The sequence below is a fragment of the Phoca vitulina genome, unplaced genomic scaffold, assembly GCF_004348235.1.
Source record: "Phoca vitulina isolate PV1807 unplaced genomic scaffold, GSC_HSeal_1.0 scaffold7, whole genome shotgun sequence".
Classification (NCBI taxonomy): domain Eukaryota; kingdom Metazoa; phylum Chordata; class Mammalia; order Carnivora; family Phocidae; genus Phoca; species Phoca vitulina.
Window position 1 is genome coordinate 41,877,406 of NW_022589710.1, and position 21,648 is coordinate 41,899,053.

The window sequence follows — 21,648 nt, forward strand, 5'->3', positions numbered from 1 at the left end:
TCCCCTTTCACCCCCACTCCAAAGACCGAGTCAGTCTTTCAAAAAGGTCGTCCATTTTGTTGAGTTCTTTCAATTGCTAACTTAGTTAATTAGCATTTTTCTAAAATGCATTTACCAGTCCAGAGCTGAAAAATGTAGTCTATAACTGCTTTTTCTACCTGCTGGGCCTGTTTTTTTTTTTTTTTTTTTTAAGATTTTATTTATTTATTTAATTGACAGAGAGAGAGAGAGAGAGAGAGACAGCGTGAGAGGGAACACAAGCAGGGGGAGTGGGAGAGGGAGAAGCAGTCTTCCGGCTGAGCAGGGAGCCCGATGCGGGGCTCGATCCCAGGACCTCGGGATCATGACCTGAGCTGACCCAACTGAGCCACCCAGGTGCCCCTGGGCCTGCTTATTTTGCTAACCCCTTTTACTCAGTGGCTGGTGTCATTGGACTCTCATCTCTAGGCTCCTGGATCTATCCCAGCCGATATTAGAAAGGGAATTTGAGTTCTGTATTAACTCTCTGGGACCTCAACACAAGGCAACTGTGATCAATGTGAAATTTGGTCTCAGTTCTAGGCATTAAGTTCCTTCTTTGTTTCTAAGTCTCCCTCTGTCTGTCAAATCTGGCCTTTGGATACTTGTCTTGTAGCCCCGAGTCCAAGTTCTTGCCCTGCAAACTTGCCCAGCACATTGTCTCAAGGACCTGAATTCTTTCATCAATTCCTTATAGGGAGAGGAATCCAGACCTGGAAGAAAGCACTGAAGCTGGGGCTCTGCTATAAGCAGCACATTTTCTTAATGCTTGCCATGAATTCCCAATTTTTGTCTGCTCTTGGACTTCCCCAGGTTGTGTTCCAGCTGCCCACTGACTTACAACACTTGCATTCTCTGTGTTAAACCAGCCTCCTGCCGGCTGCCTTCCTGGTGACTGCCCATTCCACACCCTCCAGATACTGTCTTCTGACTGCTTGCTCATCACGCCAGCTGGGTCTGCTTCCGATTCCATGATGTATCTAGGTCTGGTCTCCACTTCTTCCAGTCTACCTCACCCTTATTACAGTTAATCCTTTTACATTAAACGAAAGCAGATATTTGCTGGTGTGGAAACTGATGTGGTATTGGAATTTTATCCTTGTTTATGTCTTTGTGTTGGGAGAGCTTGGGATCACTTCCAAAACCGGCTCAGAGAGCTTTCCTGTCTCTTTTAGGAGAAACAAATGAACACTTGACGATACCTTGCGTTTAAGACCAAGCCTCAAGGCCACTATTTTAATTGTAAAATTGTATTATTTAAACTTGATCGTGCTTTCAGACATACTCATATATTTTAAAGTATATTTTGGCCAGTGTTCATTTGTGTCTCACAATTTGAAGGTACTTGGAACTTGATGGCTTTGTGGTTATAAGGAAATGAACTAACCAAGGTTGGGGGACAGTGTTCTACAATGGTAGTTTCAACCTTTAAGGTACATTGGAATCTTTTGAAGGGCTTGTTAAAACATTGCTAGGTCCCACACCCAGAGTTTCTCTGGAGTGGTGCCTGAGAATTTGCATTTCTAACAAAGTTCTCAGAAGGTGTTGACACAATTGCTCCTGGGATTACACTTTGAGAACAACTGGTCATAACGTTTAAACTGGCCACAGGTAACCAAAAGCTGCTAAGCAGTGTTGATCAATTCAAATTCTTGTCTGAATGGATAAGGTGGAGGGTGCTGAGAAATAAACTTCTAATTCCAGTCGGTCCAGTTAGAATGATTGCTGGTTTCAGAGGTCTTCTCAACCACTATCACTTAGGAGAACATGGGCATTTACTTTCTTTGCACTTCCGTTTCCACGTCCATAAAATAAGAATAGCCTCTACGCTGCCCCTACCTGAGTGTTGTGCAGGTCAAATGAAATGGCATGAAAATGTTTGACTGTAGAGTGGGATGGCACCAGGAGGTATTGCAATGGTTTTTCAATACTCTTCTAAAAACAGCACCAGTTTCTTCTGGCTTTCTTGCTTTTTAATTAATTATAGCCGCTTTAATCCAGGAATATAAAATACTTTTATTGCTATAATAAACTCAAACTTAGGAAAAAAAGTTCATTCAATGAGATCAGACATGCCTTATAAACACTACAAAGAGCCAGGAATGATTCCCAGTCTTCACAGCAGTACAGAAGAGAAATGGGAGACCCCATCGTGACTTGGGGTGGAGTCACAGTTAATCTTTCAACGCTGTTTAGATTGGTCCATTTATAAAAATGGCTACGTTACAGCACGTTAAAATATAAAATCACCGTGTAAAGTGATAAATCTGTCTACCCCATCTTGTTACATCTCTTGAAATTTCTATTAATTTATCTGTCTTTGGAAGTAGTAAATCCTTCCAATCCTGGTGTGGATATTTTTCTCACCCGAGGGCGCATTTGTGACTTTTCATTAGTCACCAGCTGTATCGAATTCTCCCGGGCCTTTAATAAGCATCGCAGATAATAGCCTCACTGTTCCCAGGTGTTCCATAAGCATCATAAAACGTCAGCCAGGATGCTGACAAGGTTCTAAAGACAGGGTTTGGGACAGTGAAGGCTCGCGTTGGGGCCGGTCAATGCACCTGGCAGGGTGGTTTACCCGGCGCAGAAAGGGGTGTCCCAGAGCCCCGCCCCCCGGGGCCCCGTCCGCGTCCGCGCGCGCTTCTCCCGGGCGCCGGCAGGAGGCGCCCGCCGTAGCCGAGGCGCTGCGTGCACCCGCGGGGAGCTGGCCTGGGGGGGCGGAGAGGAGGGGCTGGAGGGGGCGCGGCTTGCTCCCCGTCCCTCCCGGGCGCCGGGCCTCCCTCTCCGCCAGGCCCAAGGCTGGTGGCCGGCGGGGGTCGCGGCGGTGGCGGCGGCGGCGGCGCTGGCGGGCCGCGGGCCTGGGGGCCTGGCTCCGGCTCCGGGTGTTAGGAGACAAGATGGCGGCGGCGCTGTGGAGGCTGGTCTCCTCCTCTCCTCCGCTCTCCTCCGCCCCGCCGCTCGCCGCCTCCTCGGTCTCCTCCTCCTCGTTAGCTGCCTCCTCCTCCTCCTGCAGCAGCCCTAGCGACCGCCGGAGCGCCGGCCCGCTCTCCCGGAGCTCCGGAGGGGGATAGACGGGGCAGCCGCGGGCTCCGGCGACCGACCGAGGCCGAGCTGGGGCCGGGGCGGGGACGGCGGCGACGGCGGCGGCGGCGGCGGCGGCGCCGGGTGGGGATGGGGTCGCAGACGCTGCAGATCCTCCGGCAGGGGGTGTGGGCCGCGCTCAGCGGGGGCTGGTACTACGACCCGCACCAGGCCACCTTCGTGAACGCTCTTCACCTCTACCTGTGGCTCTTTCTGCTCGGCCTGCCCTTCACCCTGTACATGGTGAGTGTGGGGGCGGGGAGGAGGGTGGCCCCTTCCCGCTTCCCCTTGTCGCTGGCCGGGAAGCGCTGGCGTTCCAGAGTCCGGCGGGTGCTCGCGCCTCCCGGGCTCCGGGCCGGGGTCGCGCCCTCTCCTCTCCCCGGCGCGCGCCCGCTGCCCCCTCGGGGCCCACTGTCCCACTGGCTGTAGTGCTCCCCTCCCCCACCGAGTCCCCACTCTCTTCTCTTTAGGGTGTCCCTTATGGCGATGATGACAGGAGGGACGAAGCAGCAGCAGCAGCCCCCACCTGGCGCCCCCTTGTGCCCCACCCTTTTACGGGGAAATAGTAGCCTCCTGGGCCCCGGCTTAGGGGGTCCTGAACCTGTAGCCCCTCCAGCCTGTCCACCCGGGAGGAAAGCCCAATTAGGGCTCCCTGCTCTCCACGTTTTGTGGCAGGCGCTGAGCACTCTGCTCCTAAGGGACGCCGCATTCATCCTTGGCACGCGTGCTTATTTGCGCTCCGTTCCCCGGGCCCGGGCACCCCTTGGGCACTCCCTTCACGCGAGGCGGTGCGCTCTCCTCTCTCCAGCTCGCCTCTGGTCCGCGTGCGGGGGCCCTCGGAGCGGGGGAAGAATGCGTGCGGCTCTGTTGGGAACATGATTGTGGGGCGGCCGGCCTTTTACTTGAGAATAGGTGGTGGTTGAAAACCTGGCTCCTCACCTTCCTGCCTCTAAAAAATCATTGTTTTTGCTTACCACTGATTCTTTTCTGTTCAGCTCTGTGGTCAGTGGCTGCTGTGTTTTCAGGCCAGCTTTGCGGGGAGGGAGCGGGGGAGATACGGGGAATCTGGCTGGCATTTCAGATTTGTTTGGATTGGTTCAAGGCCGTTTACTGATAGGAAAAAGGAAGTACTGCCTGTTGCTGAATTCAGTACGATCAGCTTCTCCGAATGATCTAGGTCTTTACGCTGTATTTTCACTGGAAGTTGTACGCACATTTTTTTTTTTTTTTTTAACACATTAGGTTAGGGTGGGGCATTAGGGAAACTAATGTGGAAGCGAGATGATACTTAAACTTCAGGGTTTTTTTTTAAGGTTTAGTGAAGTTTTTAAAGTAACCGGAAGGCAGGAAAGGATGAAAACTTTTTATTTTAGGAGAATTCCTTTTAATATATTTCTGTTAACTTTGTGGCTTTTCATGGAGCTATATAGTAAGGGTGCTGGATTAGAAAGTCTGGGAGTACGCCTAAGAAGTGCTAAAGTGAGGATACCCCATTCTTTCCTAAGTGAGGCTCCTTTTCACTGATTGGTAGGAAAAGTGCCAGCTTGGGGGAAGATGTGCGAAATTTCACATTCTCAAGCAGTTTAGTTTTTCATTAAACTTGTTTTGAAGGGACTTACTGCTGGAGGTAAAAAAAAAAAATTTTTTTTTTTTTAAATGTTGATGACTGATGACTTATTTTTTTAGGGGACTTGTTCAGTCTTGTCCCATTCTGAAAATGTATCATGAAGTGTTACAATTTTCAATTAATTCTGGCTTAGGGGGTTCTGTTTGCACTGCTCTACCTTCCAGGAATATGACATCATTAAGGAACAGGTTAATTACTTCGGGTGTAAGAATCCTCAGGCTGTCACAGAGCTTTCATAGCAGATTTCTCTTATATCCAGGAGAATTGTAAATTTAAGACTGAAACTGGTACTTGAGATGTAAGGATTAGTTGCTGTGTCGCTGTGTAATGTTTCCTTGTAAGCACGTGAACTGTGTTAGTGGCTAAGTCTTTGTGTAATTAGCAAACATTACTAAAGGAAATTAGAGCAAATAGAAAGCAATACATTGAGTTTACTGTTTCATTTTGGGAGTTTATTCAGTTAAGTTTAATTTACAAACATTTGAGTGTCTACTATGTACTGGGCAGTTTGCTAGATTCTGGGAAAATTGCTTCACTGACTTTCTTGTCTCAGTTAACAGCAAGTCTACTCTTCCTAATCTTTTAAAATATCTCCTTGATTCATCTTTCTCCCTTTTCACATCCAGTTCATCAAATCTTGTGGGTTCTCTTTTCAAACCCTAACTAAAATCCAGTTAATCATCATCATCATTCAGTTGGTTCAAGCTATCATTATGGCTCCCCTGGATTATTGCAGGATTTTAATGAGGTTCACTGCTTTTATTTTTTAATCTCTATTCTTGTTACGGAAGTCTGGTGATTCTTTAAAACAGATCATGGCACTCTTCTGCTCTCAGAGCCTGCCCTCCCATGTGTCTCTATTATGCCCCACCCTTTTGCCTTCTTAGAATTTTTCCCACATAATAACTAATGTTCCTGCCTCAGGGCTTTCACGCTTGCTTCCCCCCCCAGCCCCCATGACTCCTCCCCTCCAGATATCTGTGACTTGCTTCGCTTACTCAGATTTCAGTTATATGTGAAGCTCTCCCTGATAATCCTATGTAACATAGCAACTCCGGCTCCTACAGTATTTTCTAGCCCTCCGTCCCTCCTTTTTTTTTAATATCCCTTATCACTAATTGATATATATTAGTATCTTCTGTTTCATTGGAGTATTAGCTCTGAGGAGGGCAGAGACTTTTATTTTGCTCACTGCTGTGTTGTCACGACCTAGATCAGTGCCAGACACATAGTAACCACTCAGATATTGAATGATTAGAAATGTACAAGACACAGCTTCTGCCTTCAAGGAACTTAAAATCTAGCTTGGGGGTAAGGAACAATTTACAAGCATTAGAACTGTTGTGAAAAGGTAAGTACAGAGTGACCCTGAGTTTATAGTCAGGATTGATTCTAGTCTAGGGGCAATCAGCAAAGACGATTTGTCAACATTTTCATTTATTTTTATTTTATTTTATTTTTTAAAGATTTTATTTATTTGACAGAGACAGCGAGAGAGGGACACAAGCAGGGGGAGTGGGAGAGGGAGAAGCAGGCTTCCCGCTGAGCAGAGAGCCCCATAGGGGCTTGATCCCAGGACTCTGGGATCATGGCCTGAGCCGAAGGCAGCCGCTTAACTGACTGAGCCACCCAGGAGCCCCTATTTTATTTTATTTTTTAAAGATTTTATTTATACATCTGAGAGAGAGAGAGGGTGTGCACCCGAGGGGGTGGGGAGGGACAGAGGGAGAAGCCGACTTCTGCTGAGCAGGGAGCTGGACATAGGGCTTGATCCCAGGACCAGGATCACGACCTGAGCCGAAGGCAGAGGCTTAACCAACTGAGCCACCCACGTGCCCTGATTTGTCAACGTTTTCAGAAACATTACTAGTTCTACAGTGTTGAGGCAGATAGTTGGAAGTATACACTTGAAGCAAAATCCAACATTCCATGTAAAAATAAGAGCTCTGACAGTTATAGATTATTATTTGTATATTCTTCCAATAATAACTATCAAGGATAGTGACTATGAAGCGAATAGGTTCTTTATCCCAAACGCTGTGTTCTCATTTTACTGATGAGGACACCTGAGGTCAGCCTCAGATGACTTGTTTTGTGACCTTAGGCAGATAAAGAGCTGGGATTTATAAGGGCTTTTGTAGCCATTGTATAGGTAGTTTTTGTTTGTTTATTTTTATTTTTATTTTTTATTTTTAAAGACTTAGAGTTCGAGCATGTGCATGAAAGAGCACAAGCCCCGGGGGCCAGGGTGGGGGTGGGGCAGAGGGAGAGGGAAAAGCAGGCTTCCTGCTGAGCAAGGAGCCCTATTTGGGGCTCCATTCCAGGACCCCGGGATCATGACCTGAGCCGAAGGCAGACGCCCAATGACTGAGCCACCCAGGGCCCCTCCCCCCGTTTGTTTTTTTAAATTAAAGACCCAAAGTCTATGAAGAGGTAGTATGTTACATTAGGTAGAGTTTCAGGGCTTTTTGTATAGGAGTAAAACACTTTTGCTATTAGTAGCTTTTGTGGATACTTTGAAAGGTAGAATTTATAGTTTCTGCAATTATAAATCATTTAAGTAGTGAAAATGAAGAAGTAATTTTTTCCTTCTTTCACTGTCCTTTCTGTTTCTCTTAAGACACTCACCCCATTTTCTCTTTCTATACAGTTGACCTTGAACAACATGGGGATTAGGGGCACCAACCCCCACTCAGTATAACTTTTGACTTCCCCCTCCCCCCCACCAAAACTTGGCTACTAACAGCCTACCGTTGACCCTCAGCCTTACTGGTTACACAAACCGTCAAGTAACACATATTTTGTATGTTATATGTATTATATGCTGTGTTATAATAAGGTAAGCTAGAGAAAAGAGTGTTAAGAAAATCATAAGAGAAAATACATTTATAGTACTATGCTGTATTAAGAAAAATCTGTGTTGTTAAAGGGTCAACTGTAATCATTTTTGCACATGACATGTGACAGATGGTGAGCTTTGTAGTCATGAGCTTTGTGGCATTTTTGTGTTGTGGAAAGCAGATTGGAATTGCTGTTGTCTTGATTTGTGAATTTTGGCTCTTATTGATTGTGAGGCCTTTGGGCAAGACTCTGCCTTTCTGAACCTTGATTTACTCATTTGTGAGATACTTCATGTGTATTTTGTAAGCAAATATTTATGAAATAAATTATTCGCCTTCAGATTGGCCTTTAGTAAATGTCATTTGGAAGAATGGCCAATTAGAACAGTGTTTTCCTCTGTAATACTGTATGACTAGAGGAGATTAGATAACTCTCGATTTATTAGTCAAACCGTTATCTTGTTGATTATTGTTTTCTTCTCCAAAGAGTTATATCCCTAGGTGATGAAATATATATATATATATATATTTTTTTTTTTTTTTTTTCTAAAGATTTTATTTATTTTGACAGCGAGAGAGGGAACACAAGCAGGGGGGATGGGGGAGGGAGAAGCAGGCTTCCCGCTGAGCAGGGAGCCCGATGCAGGGCTCGATCCCAGGATCCTGGGATCATGACCTGAGCCAAAAGCAGACGCTTAAGGACTGAGCCACCCAGGTGCCCCCTAGGTGATGAACTATATAACATTAAAATCAATTTACATAAATGGTTTCGGACTCCATTTGATGTCAGAATCACTTGACTTTGTGTTAAAAATGTGCATGTGCGTGTGGTCATTCTGATGCAGAATATCTGGAGGATGGCCCATTTGTTTGTATTTTATAGACATCCAGGTCAGCTTAAAAAACCTGATCAATATGCCCCTAAGTCCCATCCTCTGACCTAAATCCAGCTGCCTACTCATCATATCCTCTTGGCTGTCCCACAGGCATCTCAAAGGTATCATGTCTAAACTGTTCATGATTCCCTGCTAACCCTTCCCCACACCACCACGACCAAACTTGTTTTCTTACTCTTTGTCACTATAGTTAATGGCACCATCATGTATGTAGTTGCTCATACTGTCTTCCTCCCCCTTGCCTTATGAGCATATCTTACCAGTTCTGTCAGAGTATCTCAGACCTTCCTTTCTACTTTCTAGTTCACACTGTTTTTCTTTTTCATCTGTATTACTACTTTAGCTTCTATTCTTGCCTTTTACAACTCTTTCTCCGCAAAGTAGAAGACATCCATCTATTCATGTCATTCTCCCTTTTTAATATCCTTCAGTGATTTTCTTTTACACTTAGAATAAAATCCAAAATTCTTACTAAGGCCTCAGTTAAACTAATTCTACCTTTGTCTGAAATTTGTGCCACAGTTACACCACTGGGCTTTCAGTTACTTCAACCTGCTGAGCTTGTCTTCCTTCAGGGCCTTTGCACATGCTGTGACTTCTGACAGGATATTCTTCCCACTGCTCTTTGCAAAGCTGGCTGCTGCTTGGTTGTTAGGGCTGGGCTTAAATATCATCTCAGAGAGGTCTGACCTGATAGCCATAGGCAGGTTCTCTCTCTTTTTTCCAGCATTCCACCCTGTAATTTTCTTTTATGGTTCTAACCATAAACACGTATCTTTGTTTACTTATTTGCTGTCTCTGATACCTGTCTGCCACCAATACCTTGTACATTCTGTGAGGGCTGGGATCATGTGATTTAGTTGGCATTGTATATCCAGTGTCTGTTGTCATGCTTGGCTGATACAAGCTTTGACTAAATACTTGTTGAAAGAACTTTTTATAATATATGTGAACCTTCTTTAGACTTATCAACATAACTGATAGAGAATATTTAGGAGTGGGGAATTACTGTGGTAGGCTGTATTGTATGGTGGAGTTACATCTTACCTGGGGGTTAGGTTCAGTATCCGTGTGCATGACAAAAATCAAATATAGAATTATTGAAAAATCAAATGTAGAATACCTCTGGAATTACTTAATTTACTCAAAGTGTAGCATATATAGGTTTTTTGTATATGCAACTTCATAAACATATATTCACACATACGTATAGTAATATATACTATATAAATCTATGGAGAGATTATATTCAGAAACGAAATTATCCATATCAAATTTATGAAGGTTTCCATTTTTTCTTCCAGGTTATTTTATTGTACTTTCTGTAGCTGATGTTTATCATCTACAGAATGATAAAAACCCTTTATTAGTAAGGATTTCTCTGAGGCCGCCATGTCATTTTCTTTTGCAAAGATTTAAAAATATTTTAAAGATGTAAACAATATTTTGATATGATGACTGTAGGACTAGAACAGTTTGTGTCCTAAAAAGTTTTTAATTAGGGAAGTTATTGTATTATAAGTTAGCAATTAAATGTGATTATTAGTATCTTATTAGTATCTTCTGTGTCCTTTTTTTTTTTTTAAAGATTTTATTTATTTATTTGAGAGAGAGAATGAGAGAGCATATGAGAGGGGGGAGGGTCAGAGGGAGAAACAGACTCCCTGCTGAGCATGGAGCCCAGTGCGATGCGGGACTTGATCCCCGAACTCCAGGATCATGACCTGAGCTGAAGGCAGTCGCTTAACCAACTGAGCCACCCGGGTGCCCCTCTTCTGTGTACTTTAGGAAAAGTTTGATGAATAGTTGGTGGTTTGTTTTGACCTATATCCTGTGCCTTTTCATACCAGTATTTTCAATAGTAAGTATCAAGGTGTATGTAATTGTTTCCATAATTGGCTATGACATAGATATAGTTCTTGTCTCTTTATTATGTCACCTATAATAAATTAAGGATACATTAAGATGGTTTACAAATGAAGTTCCCAAGAAAGCAGCCATATTTGTCAACTTCTAGAAATGCTTGTGAATTTACAAAAATAGCTATTGATTGCTAAGATCTTTTAGTGTCTTTTGTTAAAGATGGAATATTTTCTACCATTTGAGAAATTACTCCAGTTGTTAAATCATTTGGTAATTGAAAAACTAGGAAGGTTTCTATTCCTTTTCCTACCTTCAAATACATATATTTAACCGCGTAGTTTGCCTTTGCTAGCTGGCTTTACTGAAAGTTAAATTTTTCCAACATTTTATTATGAGAATTTTCAGACATAGAGAAAAGTTGAGAGAATTATACCCACCACCTAGCTTCTATAATTTTTTAAATTACATGTCGTGTGTCTGTGTACCCCTCTATCTATTAAGACCTTTTTTTTTTTTAAGATTTCAATTTATTTATTTGACAGAGAGTGATAGCGAGATGGGAACACAAGCAGGGAGAGGGAGAAGCAGGCTTTCCGCCAAGCAGGGAGCCCGATGTGGGGCTTGATCCCAGGACCCTGGGATCATGACTTGAGCCGAAGGCAGACGCTTAACGACTGAGCCACCCAGGCGACCCTTAAGACCTTTTTTTAAAGGGGGATGCTTGTGCAGTAAGTTGCAGACATCAACCTAGATTACCCTAAACATTTCAGCATGCATATCATCAGCTAGAGTTCTAATAGGCACAAATCCTAGCGAACCATTGGATGAGTTTTGAATTTTGATAAATACATGCACTTGTGTAGTGCAACCCCATCATGTTGTTGACCATTAATGTCACCCCAGAGACTTCCTGCTTGCCCTTCCCAGTCAACTCTCTCACCCTTACTCTGAATTTTTTCCCCCATTGTAGATTAGATTATCCTGTTCTAGAACTTCATTTAGATGGAGTCATGTAGTTACCTTTGTGTTAAGCCTTTTTCATTCAGCATAATGTTTTTGAGATTTATCCATGTTGTATATATCAGTAACTTGTTCCTCTTTATTGGTGAGCAGTATTCTTTTGTATGAATATATTATAGTTAGTTCATCTTTATCTAGTCTCCTGTAGAGAGGACCTTATTTCACTTTTTGGCTTTATGTAAAAGGTGTCACCCCAACATGAGGGTAGGTTTTATCAGGATTCAAAAGAAATTGGAAAACTTTATTAAATATCAAAAACATTTTCTCTCCCCAAATAAGAACATGTTTTAATTTAAAATTAATGATAATTGCATACTTTATCCTCTCATTTTCAATTTTTGTACTCCTTAATACTGCACTTCTCTTTGCTCAGTATTTAGATTTTTTCTGTCAGTGTAGTAAAATCTTTGTTCAATATATATATGTGTGTGTGTGTGTATGTATTATTATATTATATATATATTTGTGGGGTTTTTTGCTAAATCCGAAATTATAGGTAAGTAAAAAGAAAAAAAAACCACTTGTGATCCCATTCACCCAGTCGGTTGAACATTTTAGTAAGCAGAGTGTATTTGGAGCTTATAAATATGTATTATGCTTCTTTCTTACAAAAATGGGCTTATAAAATTTGTACTGTTTTGAAGCCTATTTTTGCTTGACTATAAATTGTGAATGTTTCCATGTGGGGGGAAAAAAAGTAACAGTTTTAATAGCTTTGTAGTAGGTCATAGTATAGATGTGTTACAGTGTATTGAATCATTTTCCATTATTTTATAAGTTGTAATTTTTAGCTATTTAGAAAATACTAGGGTGAATATTCTCACAGTTAAATCTTTGTATTAGTCTTTTGTATAAATTCCTAGAAGTAGACTTGTTGGATTAAGGGATATGCATACTTGTGTTTGATAATCATTCAGTTTACAATGAGTGAGTCTTTCTTTATATTGAGAGAGAACATGAATGAGAGAATGATGGATAATAATGCAAGGTTCCTGAGAAGGCAAGAGAGGTTTGTGGTCCAGAGAGCGCAGGTAGTAAGGGATCATCCTCAGGAGGAATGCTGGTGGAAGAAGGGATGAACGGTTTTTGGTGAAAGTTGAGGGAGGTCTTTTTTAATTTTGATAGCCTCTTTGAAGTACAGAGTGTTTTCTGTTGAGAGTGAGGGGGGAGGTGAGGAGGATATTCAGGTTTTGAGGAGGATTTCCAGAAGGTGAAATGCTATCCTAATTTTTGGAGATTGGGAAAGTGAACTCACCAGCAAGGGATGGTAGGGTTGCTGGGCAATTTTGAGCATACCTTTGAAGAACATGAGTTCGGACTGTTGAAGAGGAATGTTCAGGAGAGAAATTTGGGGTAAAATTTACTCACAAATTATCACCTCTGTATAGTTGTCACCGATAGGGGTTAATTCCAAGCCACAAGTAGATAAGATCTGGGGATAATTCATTAAAAAGAAAATGGGTCAGACAGAACTCCAAGGCCTAAAAATCAGCAGTTAAAAATTAGCAAAGGAGACAAGAAAGGCAAGAGGAAAATGAAGAGAGGAACCTGTTACAGAAGCCATCGAAAGAGAGTATTTTGAAAAGAAGAAAATGGTAAAAACAACAACAACAACAACAAAAACCAACTTGCCCTCTGAAAAGGCTGTCGTAATTTAAATTTTCATCAACAGTGTTGAGAGTACTTCCCACCTCCACTCAACACTTTCCCAAACAGGGTGTTATTGTTGTAAATTTCTTATTCAATGGAATGTTAAATAAAACCATTTCAGTAATATTCTGTTTTTGACAAAAGTTTCTCTAGAAGTACCTTTTAATTCAAACTTGTAAAAATTAAAGATTTTATGGCACTAACGTATATCACATAACTTAATCTTTGATCTTTTTTCTATATTCTGTAGTCGGATAATTTTCATAGCAGGCAACTGATAAATAAGCAGAATGTTTCTTTTGAGAAGAGGTTGATTGTTTCTTTCTGTTATCTATAATTTGAGGTAAATCAGATGGTTTTCCTGTGTCTCTGCATAGCTGGGGAGGGTGGAGAGTTATTTTGTAGGTGGGCTGGGACACCCAAGATACCCAGAAATAGTAACACAAAAATAGCATTGACTAATGGTATGGAAAAGGGCATATTGCAACAAATATTTTCCTACTGTTGTCTTCTTTAATATATATAGGTGCATTTTACCAAATCACAGTAAAATTAGTAGCTACTGATTCTGATTGCTTTGCTTATTTCCTGAAAAAGTTGGTTAAATGCTTTCTTTGGTAGAATTGTAAAATAGTTCAGAATTTCTTTCTCTTCTCTTATCATTAGAACCAGAGGGGTTGTATCTTTTTTTTTTTTTTTTTTTTTGGGGGGGGGTTGTATCTTTTTAAACTTGCACTGCTGGTGCTAGTCTCTGTTGCTTTGTGTTATGATAAGAAAGAAAAAACCTAGGGAAAGGCAAGCCATTTCCTTTTGAGGTTTTTAGGGGAAAAAAAAAAGTTCTATTCTGTAGAGGTTTGTACAGACCAAATAGAACCCTGAGTGCCAACTGTGCTGAGAATAGGCAGGAAGATTAGTCACAGATTTGAGAAGCTTGAATTATGTATCTGGGTGTTTTCCTTTTCCTACCCTTCCTTACTCCCTGAGTGTTGTCTAGACATAAACTAAACAGATTTAACCACTAAAGTTATCTTTAAAACTTTATATTTTGAAATAATTTTAGATTTACAAAAAAGTTACAAAAATAGTATAGTTTTTGTATACCCTTTGCCCAGCTTTCTCTAATATTAAAATCTTACATAACCATGGTACATTTATTAAAATGAAGAAATTAACATTGGTACAGAACTGTTAAACTATAGACTATGAGGATTCCACTAGTTTTCTCACTAATATCCTCTTTCTGTTTTAGGATACAATCTGGGAACTTAATTGCATTTAGTATCCTCATTGTTAATACGGTTTTCTTTTTTTTTTAAAGATTTTATTTATTTATTTGAGAGAGAGAGAGAGAGAGCACATGAGAGGGGGAGGGCCAGAGGGAGAAGCAGACTCCCCGCTGAGCAGGGAGCCCGATGCGGGACTCGATCCTGGGACTCCAGGATCATGACCTGAGCCGAAGGCAGTCGCTCAACCAACTGAGCCACCCAGGCGCCCGTTAATACGGTTTTCTTATTGCTTTCCTTTACCATGTTTGGATTCTATTTTTTTTAAGGAATTTTACAATTTACAACTGCTTATCAAATTGCATATTATAAGAAAAATTAATGAAAGGTTTTATGTCTGGGATCGATACATTTGAGATGGACACGAGGAGTGTATTCTGAATGATTTTTTAATCCTGCATTGCCCATTAACCTATGTTATGCTATTTTAAAATTGAGATATTTCACATATGAGAAATTGTATGAAATGAAATAATCCTAAAGATGAAAATGACTTTAGACATCATTCACGCAAAATGGACAGCAGTGTCTTAGCTTCCTGTGTAATGCTGTTCTTCCCAATTTATAAAGTAGAGGCCATGAGACAAATATACAACCATATTACAGGGTAGAATATGACTAATTCCTTATGTGTCATACAGTGTTCAGGAATTGGAAGGAGGATGCAAATATTTCCTAGAAGGCTTTATGCAAAGGATAATTCTACATTGAAAACATTTACTATATGCTGGGCACCGTGGTAGGCCTTGAGGTGGGGGGACCTTTATGAGGTTTGTTACTTGAGTTGGAGCAGTGTTTCCCATAATCTTCCCACCAGGGAAATGAATCTTTGTTCTGGAGGAAAGATTGTTTATTAAAAGAAAATATGTTCTGAGGTGTAGTGATTTGCTCTGCTATCAAGTATTTTTTGTAATATATCCAACATGTTAAGTCTTCCTCAGTGAATTATTTTTTTAACTTCACACAATATCATTTATACCCATAATATTACTGTCTCTGAATAAGTATCTGGAATGGTTAAAGGAAAGGATACAAAAACAAATAGTTAAAAAGAACCCAGAAAAACCGATTATCATTTGCACTATCTTATTTATGCTACAACATACGCCACAGATGAAGCATTGCACATCATTTCCACAAGCATCACAGACCCTTAAGACAGAATCCAAGTGAACTTTGCAAGGGAGTAAAGAGGGCTTTCGGGGCATTTTAGTAAGGAAATCCTCAATTTAAAGGTTTTTTAAAGGTAAGAAATTTAGTTGACCTAAAAAAATTATACTGTATTATCAAAAAATCTTACCTTTTTCAGTCCTTTATGCCACAGGAATATTAAAATATGCAGTATGTGCTATTGAAGAATAGGCTTAGAGTACTTTTTTTTCAGTTTCTTAATATGAATTTTCATATGAACAAGAAAGTTGAAAGAATAACACATGTTCATCCATATCTCTGCCTAGATTCAGCAATTATGAACCTTTTAAAAAATCATATTTATGGGGCCTGGGCGGCTCAGTTGGTTAAGAGGCTGACTCTTGATTTCGGCTCAGGTAATAATCTCAGGGTCATGAGATTGAGCCCCGCTGCGGGCTCTGTGCTGAGCAGTCAGCACAGAGCCCACTTGTCCCTTACCCCTCCCCCTCCACTCCCACCCTGCTAGCGCATGTGTGCGTGCTATCTCTCAAATAAATAAAACCTTAAAAAAATCACATTTGCTTCAACTATATACTGATGTATGATATATATCAGTACATACAGCTGTATACACATTCTTACACATGTATACATCTGATACATCATGACTCTTTACCACTAAATGCTCCAGGCTTCATCTTCATAACACTTTTATCATATTGAAGATAAAATAATTCTCTTATACCTAACATCTAGTTTATATTCAGACTTCCCCAGTTATTCCCCAAAATGTCATTTATAGCTAGTTTTTCCAAACCAGAGATGCAGTTAGTGTTTAATCATTTCTCCCCCATCCAACTGACGTTTTAATTAGTCAAGGCTAATTATCTTTTTTTTTTTTTTTAAGATTTTATTTCCTTGAGAGAGAGAGCATGAGCGAGGAGAAGGACAGAGGGAGAAGCAGACTCCCTGCTGAGCAGGGAGCCCAGGCCGATGAAGGGCTTGATCCCAGGACCCCCGGGATCACGACCTGAGCCTAAGGCAGATGCTTAACCGACTGAGCCACCCAGGCGCCCCAAGGCTAATTATCTTATAGAATGTTCTACATTATGGATTTGTCTAATTGTAATGTCATTTGTTTCCTCTCTATTCTCTGTAGTTCCTGTAAACGTAAACTTTATTTTATTGTCCAAAGTTATAGTTTCTAGAATTCACATATTTTAACATGATATTTAACATGATTAGTGTTGTATTGCAGATTTCCCTTTCATTGTTGCTTTGCCTTTGATTTGGTAATCTTACGTATTTACTGACAGATTTTACTGGCATCATTTTTGTTCATATCATTATGCAGTGTCACTGTTACTCAAGCTTTCATTATGTGTCTATTTTGGCTTATTAAAAATGTATTGGTACATAAAATAAGGAAAGTCAAAGTAATTGTAAAATCACAGAATGCACCACATAGCTCTTCCCACTATTGTAGGCATTGGCGTGTGGCTTTCAACTAATTATAACTTTATATTTTTTTTTGCTTGTTAATAGGTTGAGGAGAATTAGAATTCTCCATGGGATGGTTTCAAACTATGCCCCACACTTCTCTGCTCACTCTGAGTCACTGTTCATCTCTTTTCCTTCTCTTGCAGCAAAAGTTGTATCACAGCACAGGCTAGAGTGAGGCTATTGTAGAGATAATCCTGAGTCTGCCTTTCATTAATTTTTAAAGGAAGTTACTGAGCAGCTTTGGAAGATTATTGGAAATTCTTTTTATGTTCCTTACTAGTGTCTGTCATGATGCTCTACTTGAGAATTGCTGGCATATAGCACGGGACACAGGCTTCTTCACAGGTGATACATGGGACAGAGCTGTCATTACCTTTCTTAAAAAAAGAATCCCAAACCCATCATCTAATAATTGGGAATTAACTTGCCTGAGGTTTTATTTTGCTTCATTCCAATAAATCTGTACCTGAGAGGAGATTCTGGACATGTGTATTTTGAAAAACAACAACCCCAAATGTACCAACAGAAAAAGCCCATTGGTGACTCTGGTAGATACCTCAAGTTAATAGTTACTAGCCTGGGAGGTCTTGGTCTCTTATTTGTGAATGTCTGAAAATACCTTATTGTTTCCTGGTTAGGTTGTCCGTTTAGGTCTCTGCATTTTTCAGCAGTGAATAAATTACTGAATAACTTTAATTCAGGCTGTAGCCTGAATTATCAGTATCAGTACTTGTACTGATAATGGTGGTGCTTACATGGTGCTTTTTAATATTTCTTGAGCATTTCACTTTCCAGGTAAAAAAACCACTATTAGGTATTATCATGAAAACAGTACTATCTGTGGAAACTGTATGAGTATATACAGTCCCTAATAAAGGTATAGTCCAGGGCGCCTGGGTGGCTCAGTTGGTTAAGCGACTGCCTTTGGCTCAGGTCATGGTCCTGGAGTCCCAGGATCAAGTCCCGCATCGGGCTCCCTGCTCAGCAGGGGGTCTGCTTCTCTCTCTGACCCTCCTCCCTCTCATGCTCTCTCTCTCTCTCTCCATAAATAAATAAAAATCTTTAAAAAAAAAAAAAAAAGGTATAGTCCAAAGCAGAAGACCAAAGTAAGAATCAACTGTGCTGTGGTGCACATTTGTGTATAGAAGATCTTGCTTGTGGGAGTATACAGCATAAGTTTCTAGAAAAGAAATTGCTACGTCAAAGAGTATGCATATTTAAATTCACCTAGATGTTGCCAAATTACACCTCAAAAAAACCTATACCAATTTATATTTTCATCGATGTGAAAGGACCTGTTTCCCTTTGTTCTCACCAACACTGGTTATTACAAATTTTTTGCAGTGTGATAGTGTAAAATGGCATCTTGTTTTAATTTGTTTCTCTAATAATAAGTTCAAGTATCTTCATATGCTTAGTAGACATTTATATTTTTTAAGTTGCTTTCTGTATCCTTTATCTTTTTTTGAAAATCATGTTATGCTAAGTGATTTTTTTTTTTTAAGATTTTATTTATTTCACAGAGAGACACAGCAAGAGAGGGAACACAAGCAGAGGGAGTGAGAGAGGGAGAAGCAGGCTTCCCGCGGAGCAGGGAGCCCGATGCGGGGCTCCATCCCAGGACCCTGGGATCATGGCCTGAGCCGAAGGCGGATGCTTAAGGATTGAGCCACCCACGCGCCCCTGTTGTGCTCAGTGATTTTTGAGAGCCCTTTTATGTATAAAAATCAGCTCTTTGTCATATATTAAATTTTCTCCCTACTTTGTCTTTTAACTTTATGATTGGGTTTTTTGAACATACAAATTTAACATTTTTAGTAGCCACATTTACTAGTTTTCTTCATGCTTTTGAAGCCCTTCCCTATTAAAAGTTTATTTTAAAAAATCCATGTTTTCATCTAATTTTTTAAATTTGGGAATAAATTTGCATGGTTAGATTAAAACACACACATATTACTCTAAAGGTGGTAAAAATTTGCCCTTTTATACCTGCCCGCCATCTTCCCAGTTCTCCACTTGTACTATCTCCCATCAGAAACCACTGTGAATCTCACCACAACCTACAGATTCAAATTCCCCCACCTACAGTATTCTGTATATTGTTCCCGCCACACTTAATATATCTTAAACATATATGCATCAGTACCAAAAGGGTTTCTTTGTGTTTTTTTTTCTTTTTTTGAGATACACTTGATGTATAGCATTATGTTAGTTTCTGGTATACAACATAATTCGATATTTGTATATATTGTGAAATGATCACAATAAGTGTAGTTAACATCTGTCACCATGCATCGTTACAATTTTTTGTGATGAGATCTTTTAAGATTTATTCTCTTAGCAACTTCCAGATACGCAATACAATATATATATATATTTTTAAGGTTTTATTTATTTGACAGAGACACAGCAGGAGAGGGAACACAAGCAGGGGGAGTGGGAGAGGGAGAAGCAGGCTTCCCGCCGAGCAGGGAGCCCAATGCCGGGCTCGATCCCAGGACCCTGGGATCATGACCTGAGCCGAAGGCAGATGCTTAACGACTGAGCCACCCAGGTGCCCCTGCGATACAATATTATTAACTATACATTTTATCCCCATGACTTATTTTAGAACTGGAAGTTTTTACCGTTTGACCTCCTTCACCCATTTTGTCTATTACCGCCGCCCCCCCACCCCCACCTCTGGTAATCACTACCAGTCTGTTCTCTGTATCGATGACCTCAGTTGTTTTAGTTTCGTTTTTAGATTCCATGTATACGGGAGATCATGTTTATTTTTTCCCCCTCTGTCTGACTTAATTCACTTAACATAGTGCCCTCAAGGTCAATCCATGTTGTGGCATATAGCAATATTTCCTTCTCTTTTATGGTTCAATAACATTCAATTGTGTATATATACCACAATTTCTTTATCCATTTATCCATTGATGGACACTTAGGTTGTTTCTGTGTCTTGGCTTTTGTAAATAATGCTCCAGTGAATGAAGGGGTGCATATATTTTTTCAGGATAGTGTTTTGTTTCCTTTGGCTAAATACCCAGAAGTAGAATTGCTGCATTATATGTTAATTCTACTTTTAACTTTTTGAGGAACCTCAATACTCTTTTCCATAGTACCAATTTACATTCCCATCAGTGGTACACAAAAGTTCCCTTTTCTCCACATCCTTGCCAACACTTGTTATTTCCTGCCTTTTGATAATAGCCATTCTAACAAGTGTGTGGTGATATTGTGGATTTGATTTGCATTTCCCTGGTAGTAATGTTGAGCACCTTTTCATGTACTGTTGGTCATCTTTATGTCTTTGGAAAAAGTCTATTCAGATCCTCCACCCATGTTTTAATCTGGTTGGTGTTTTGCTGTTGAGTTATAGGAGTTCTCTATGTATTTTGGATATTAGCCCTTTATCATATATAGGATTTGCAAGTATTTTCTCCCATTCAGCAGGTTGCCTTTTCATTTTGTTGATGGTTTCCTTTGCTGTGCAGAGCTTTTTAGTTTGGTGTAGTTCCACTTGTTTATTTTTGCTTTTGTTGCTTTTGCTTAAGGTGTCAACCCCCCAAAAAACCTTGCCAGGACTAATGTTAAGGAGCTTACTTCCTGTGTTTTCTTCTACGAGTTTTATGGTTTCAGGTCTTAGGTTTCTAAGTCTAAATCCATTTTGATGTATGGTGTAAGATAGTGGTCCAGTTTCATTCTTTTGCACATGATTGTCCAGTTTTCCCAAAACCATTTATTGAAGAGACTGTCCTTTCTCCATTGTATGTTTTGGTTCCTTTATTGTAAATTAACTGACCATATATGTGTGGTTGTATTTCTGGGCTCTTTATTCTGTTCTACTGATCTGTGTGTCTGTTTTTGTGCCAATACCGTACTGTTTTAATTATGGCAGCTTTGTAATGTAGTTTGAAATCAGGGAGTGTGATGCCTCCAACTTTGTTCTTTTTCAAGATTGCTTTGGCTCCTTTGAGTCTTTTGTGGTCCCATACAAATTTTAGGATTGTTTCTTCTATTTCTTTGGAAAATGACATTGGAATTTTGTTAGGGATTGCATTGAGTCTAATTGCTTTGGGTAGTATGGACATTTTAGCAATTTTTAAAAAAGATTTATTGGGGGGGAGGGGCAAAGGGAGAGGGAGAGAGAGTCTCCCAACTTGGGGCTCGATTTCACGACCCTGAGATCACAACCTGAGCTGAAACCAAGAGTGAGATGCTTAACTGACTACACCACCCAGGCATCCCTGGACATTTTAGCAATATTAATTGTTTCAATCCATGAGCATAGAATATTCATTTATTTGTTGTTTGCTTTCAGTTTCTTTCATCAGTGTCTAACAGTTTTCAGTGTACAGGTCTTTTACCTCCTTGGTTAAATTTATTCGTAGGTATTTTATTTTTTTTGATCAGTTGTAAATGGGATTGTTAATTTCTCTGATAGCTTGTTATTAGTGTATAAAAACATAACAAGGGGGGGCGCCTGGGTGGCTCAGTCGTTAAGCGTCTGCCTTCGGCTCAGGTCATGATCCCAGAGTCCTGGGATCGAGCCCCGCATCAGGCTCCCTGCTCAGCGGGAAGCCTGCTTCTCCCTCTCCCACTCCCCCTGCTTGTGTTCCCTCTCTCACTGTGTCTCTCTCTGTCAAATAAATAAAGAAAATCTTTAAAAAAAAAACAAAAACAAAAACATAACAAGGGTGCCTCAGTTGGTTGAGAGGCTGACTCTTGGTTTCAGCTCA

General features: G+C 40.6%; 1 protein-coding gene across 4 annotated transcripts in view; it reads left to right on the forward strand.

Annotated features, from left to right (window-relative positions):
• The first annotated feature begins 2,891 nt into the window (after positions 1-2,891).
• The window catches only part of PCNX1 (pecanex 1), a 160,285-nt gene continuing 141,528 nt past the window's right edge, over positions 2,892-21,648 (forward strand). For 2 of the 4 annotated variants that reach the window (XM_032405442.1, XM_032405445.1), the window contains exon 1: positions 3,193-3,345. In XM_032405442.1, coding sequence (XP_032261333.1) covers positions 3,193-3,345 — 153 coding nt within the window. Of the gene's footprint in view, positions 3,346-21,648 lie in introns of all 4 variants that reach the window. The other 2 variants (XM_032405443.1, XM_032405444.1) reach the window with 2 other exon arrangements.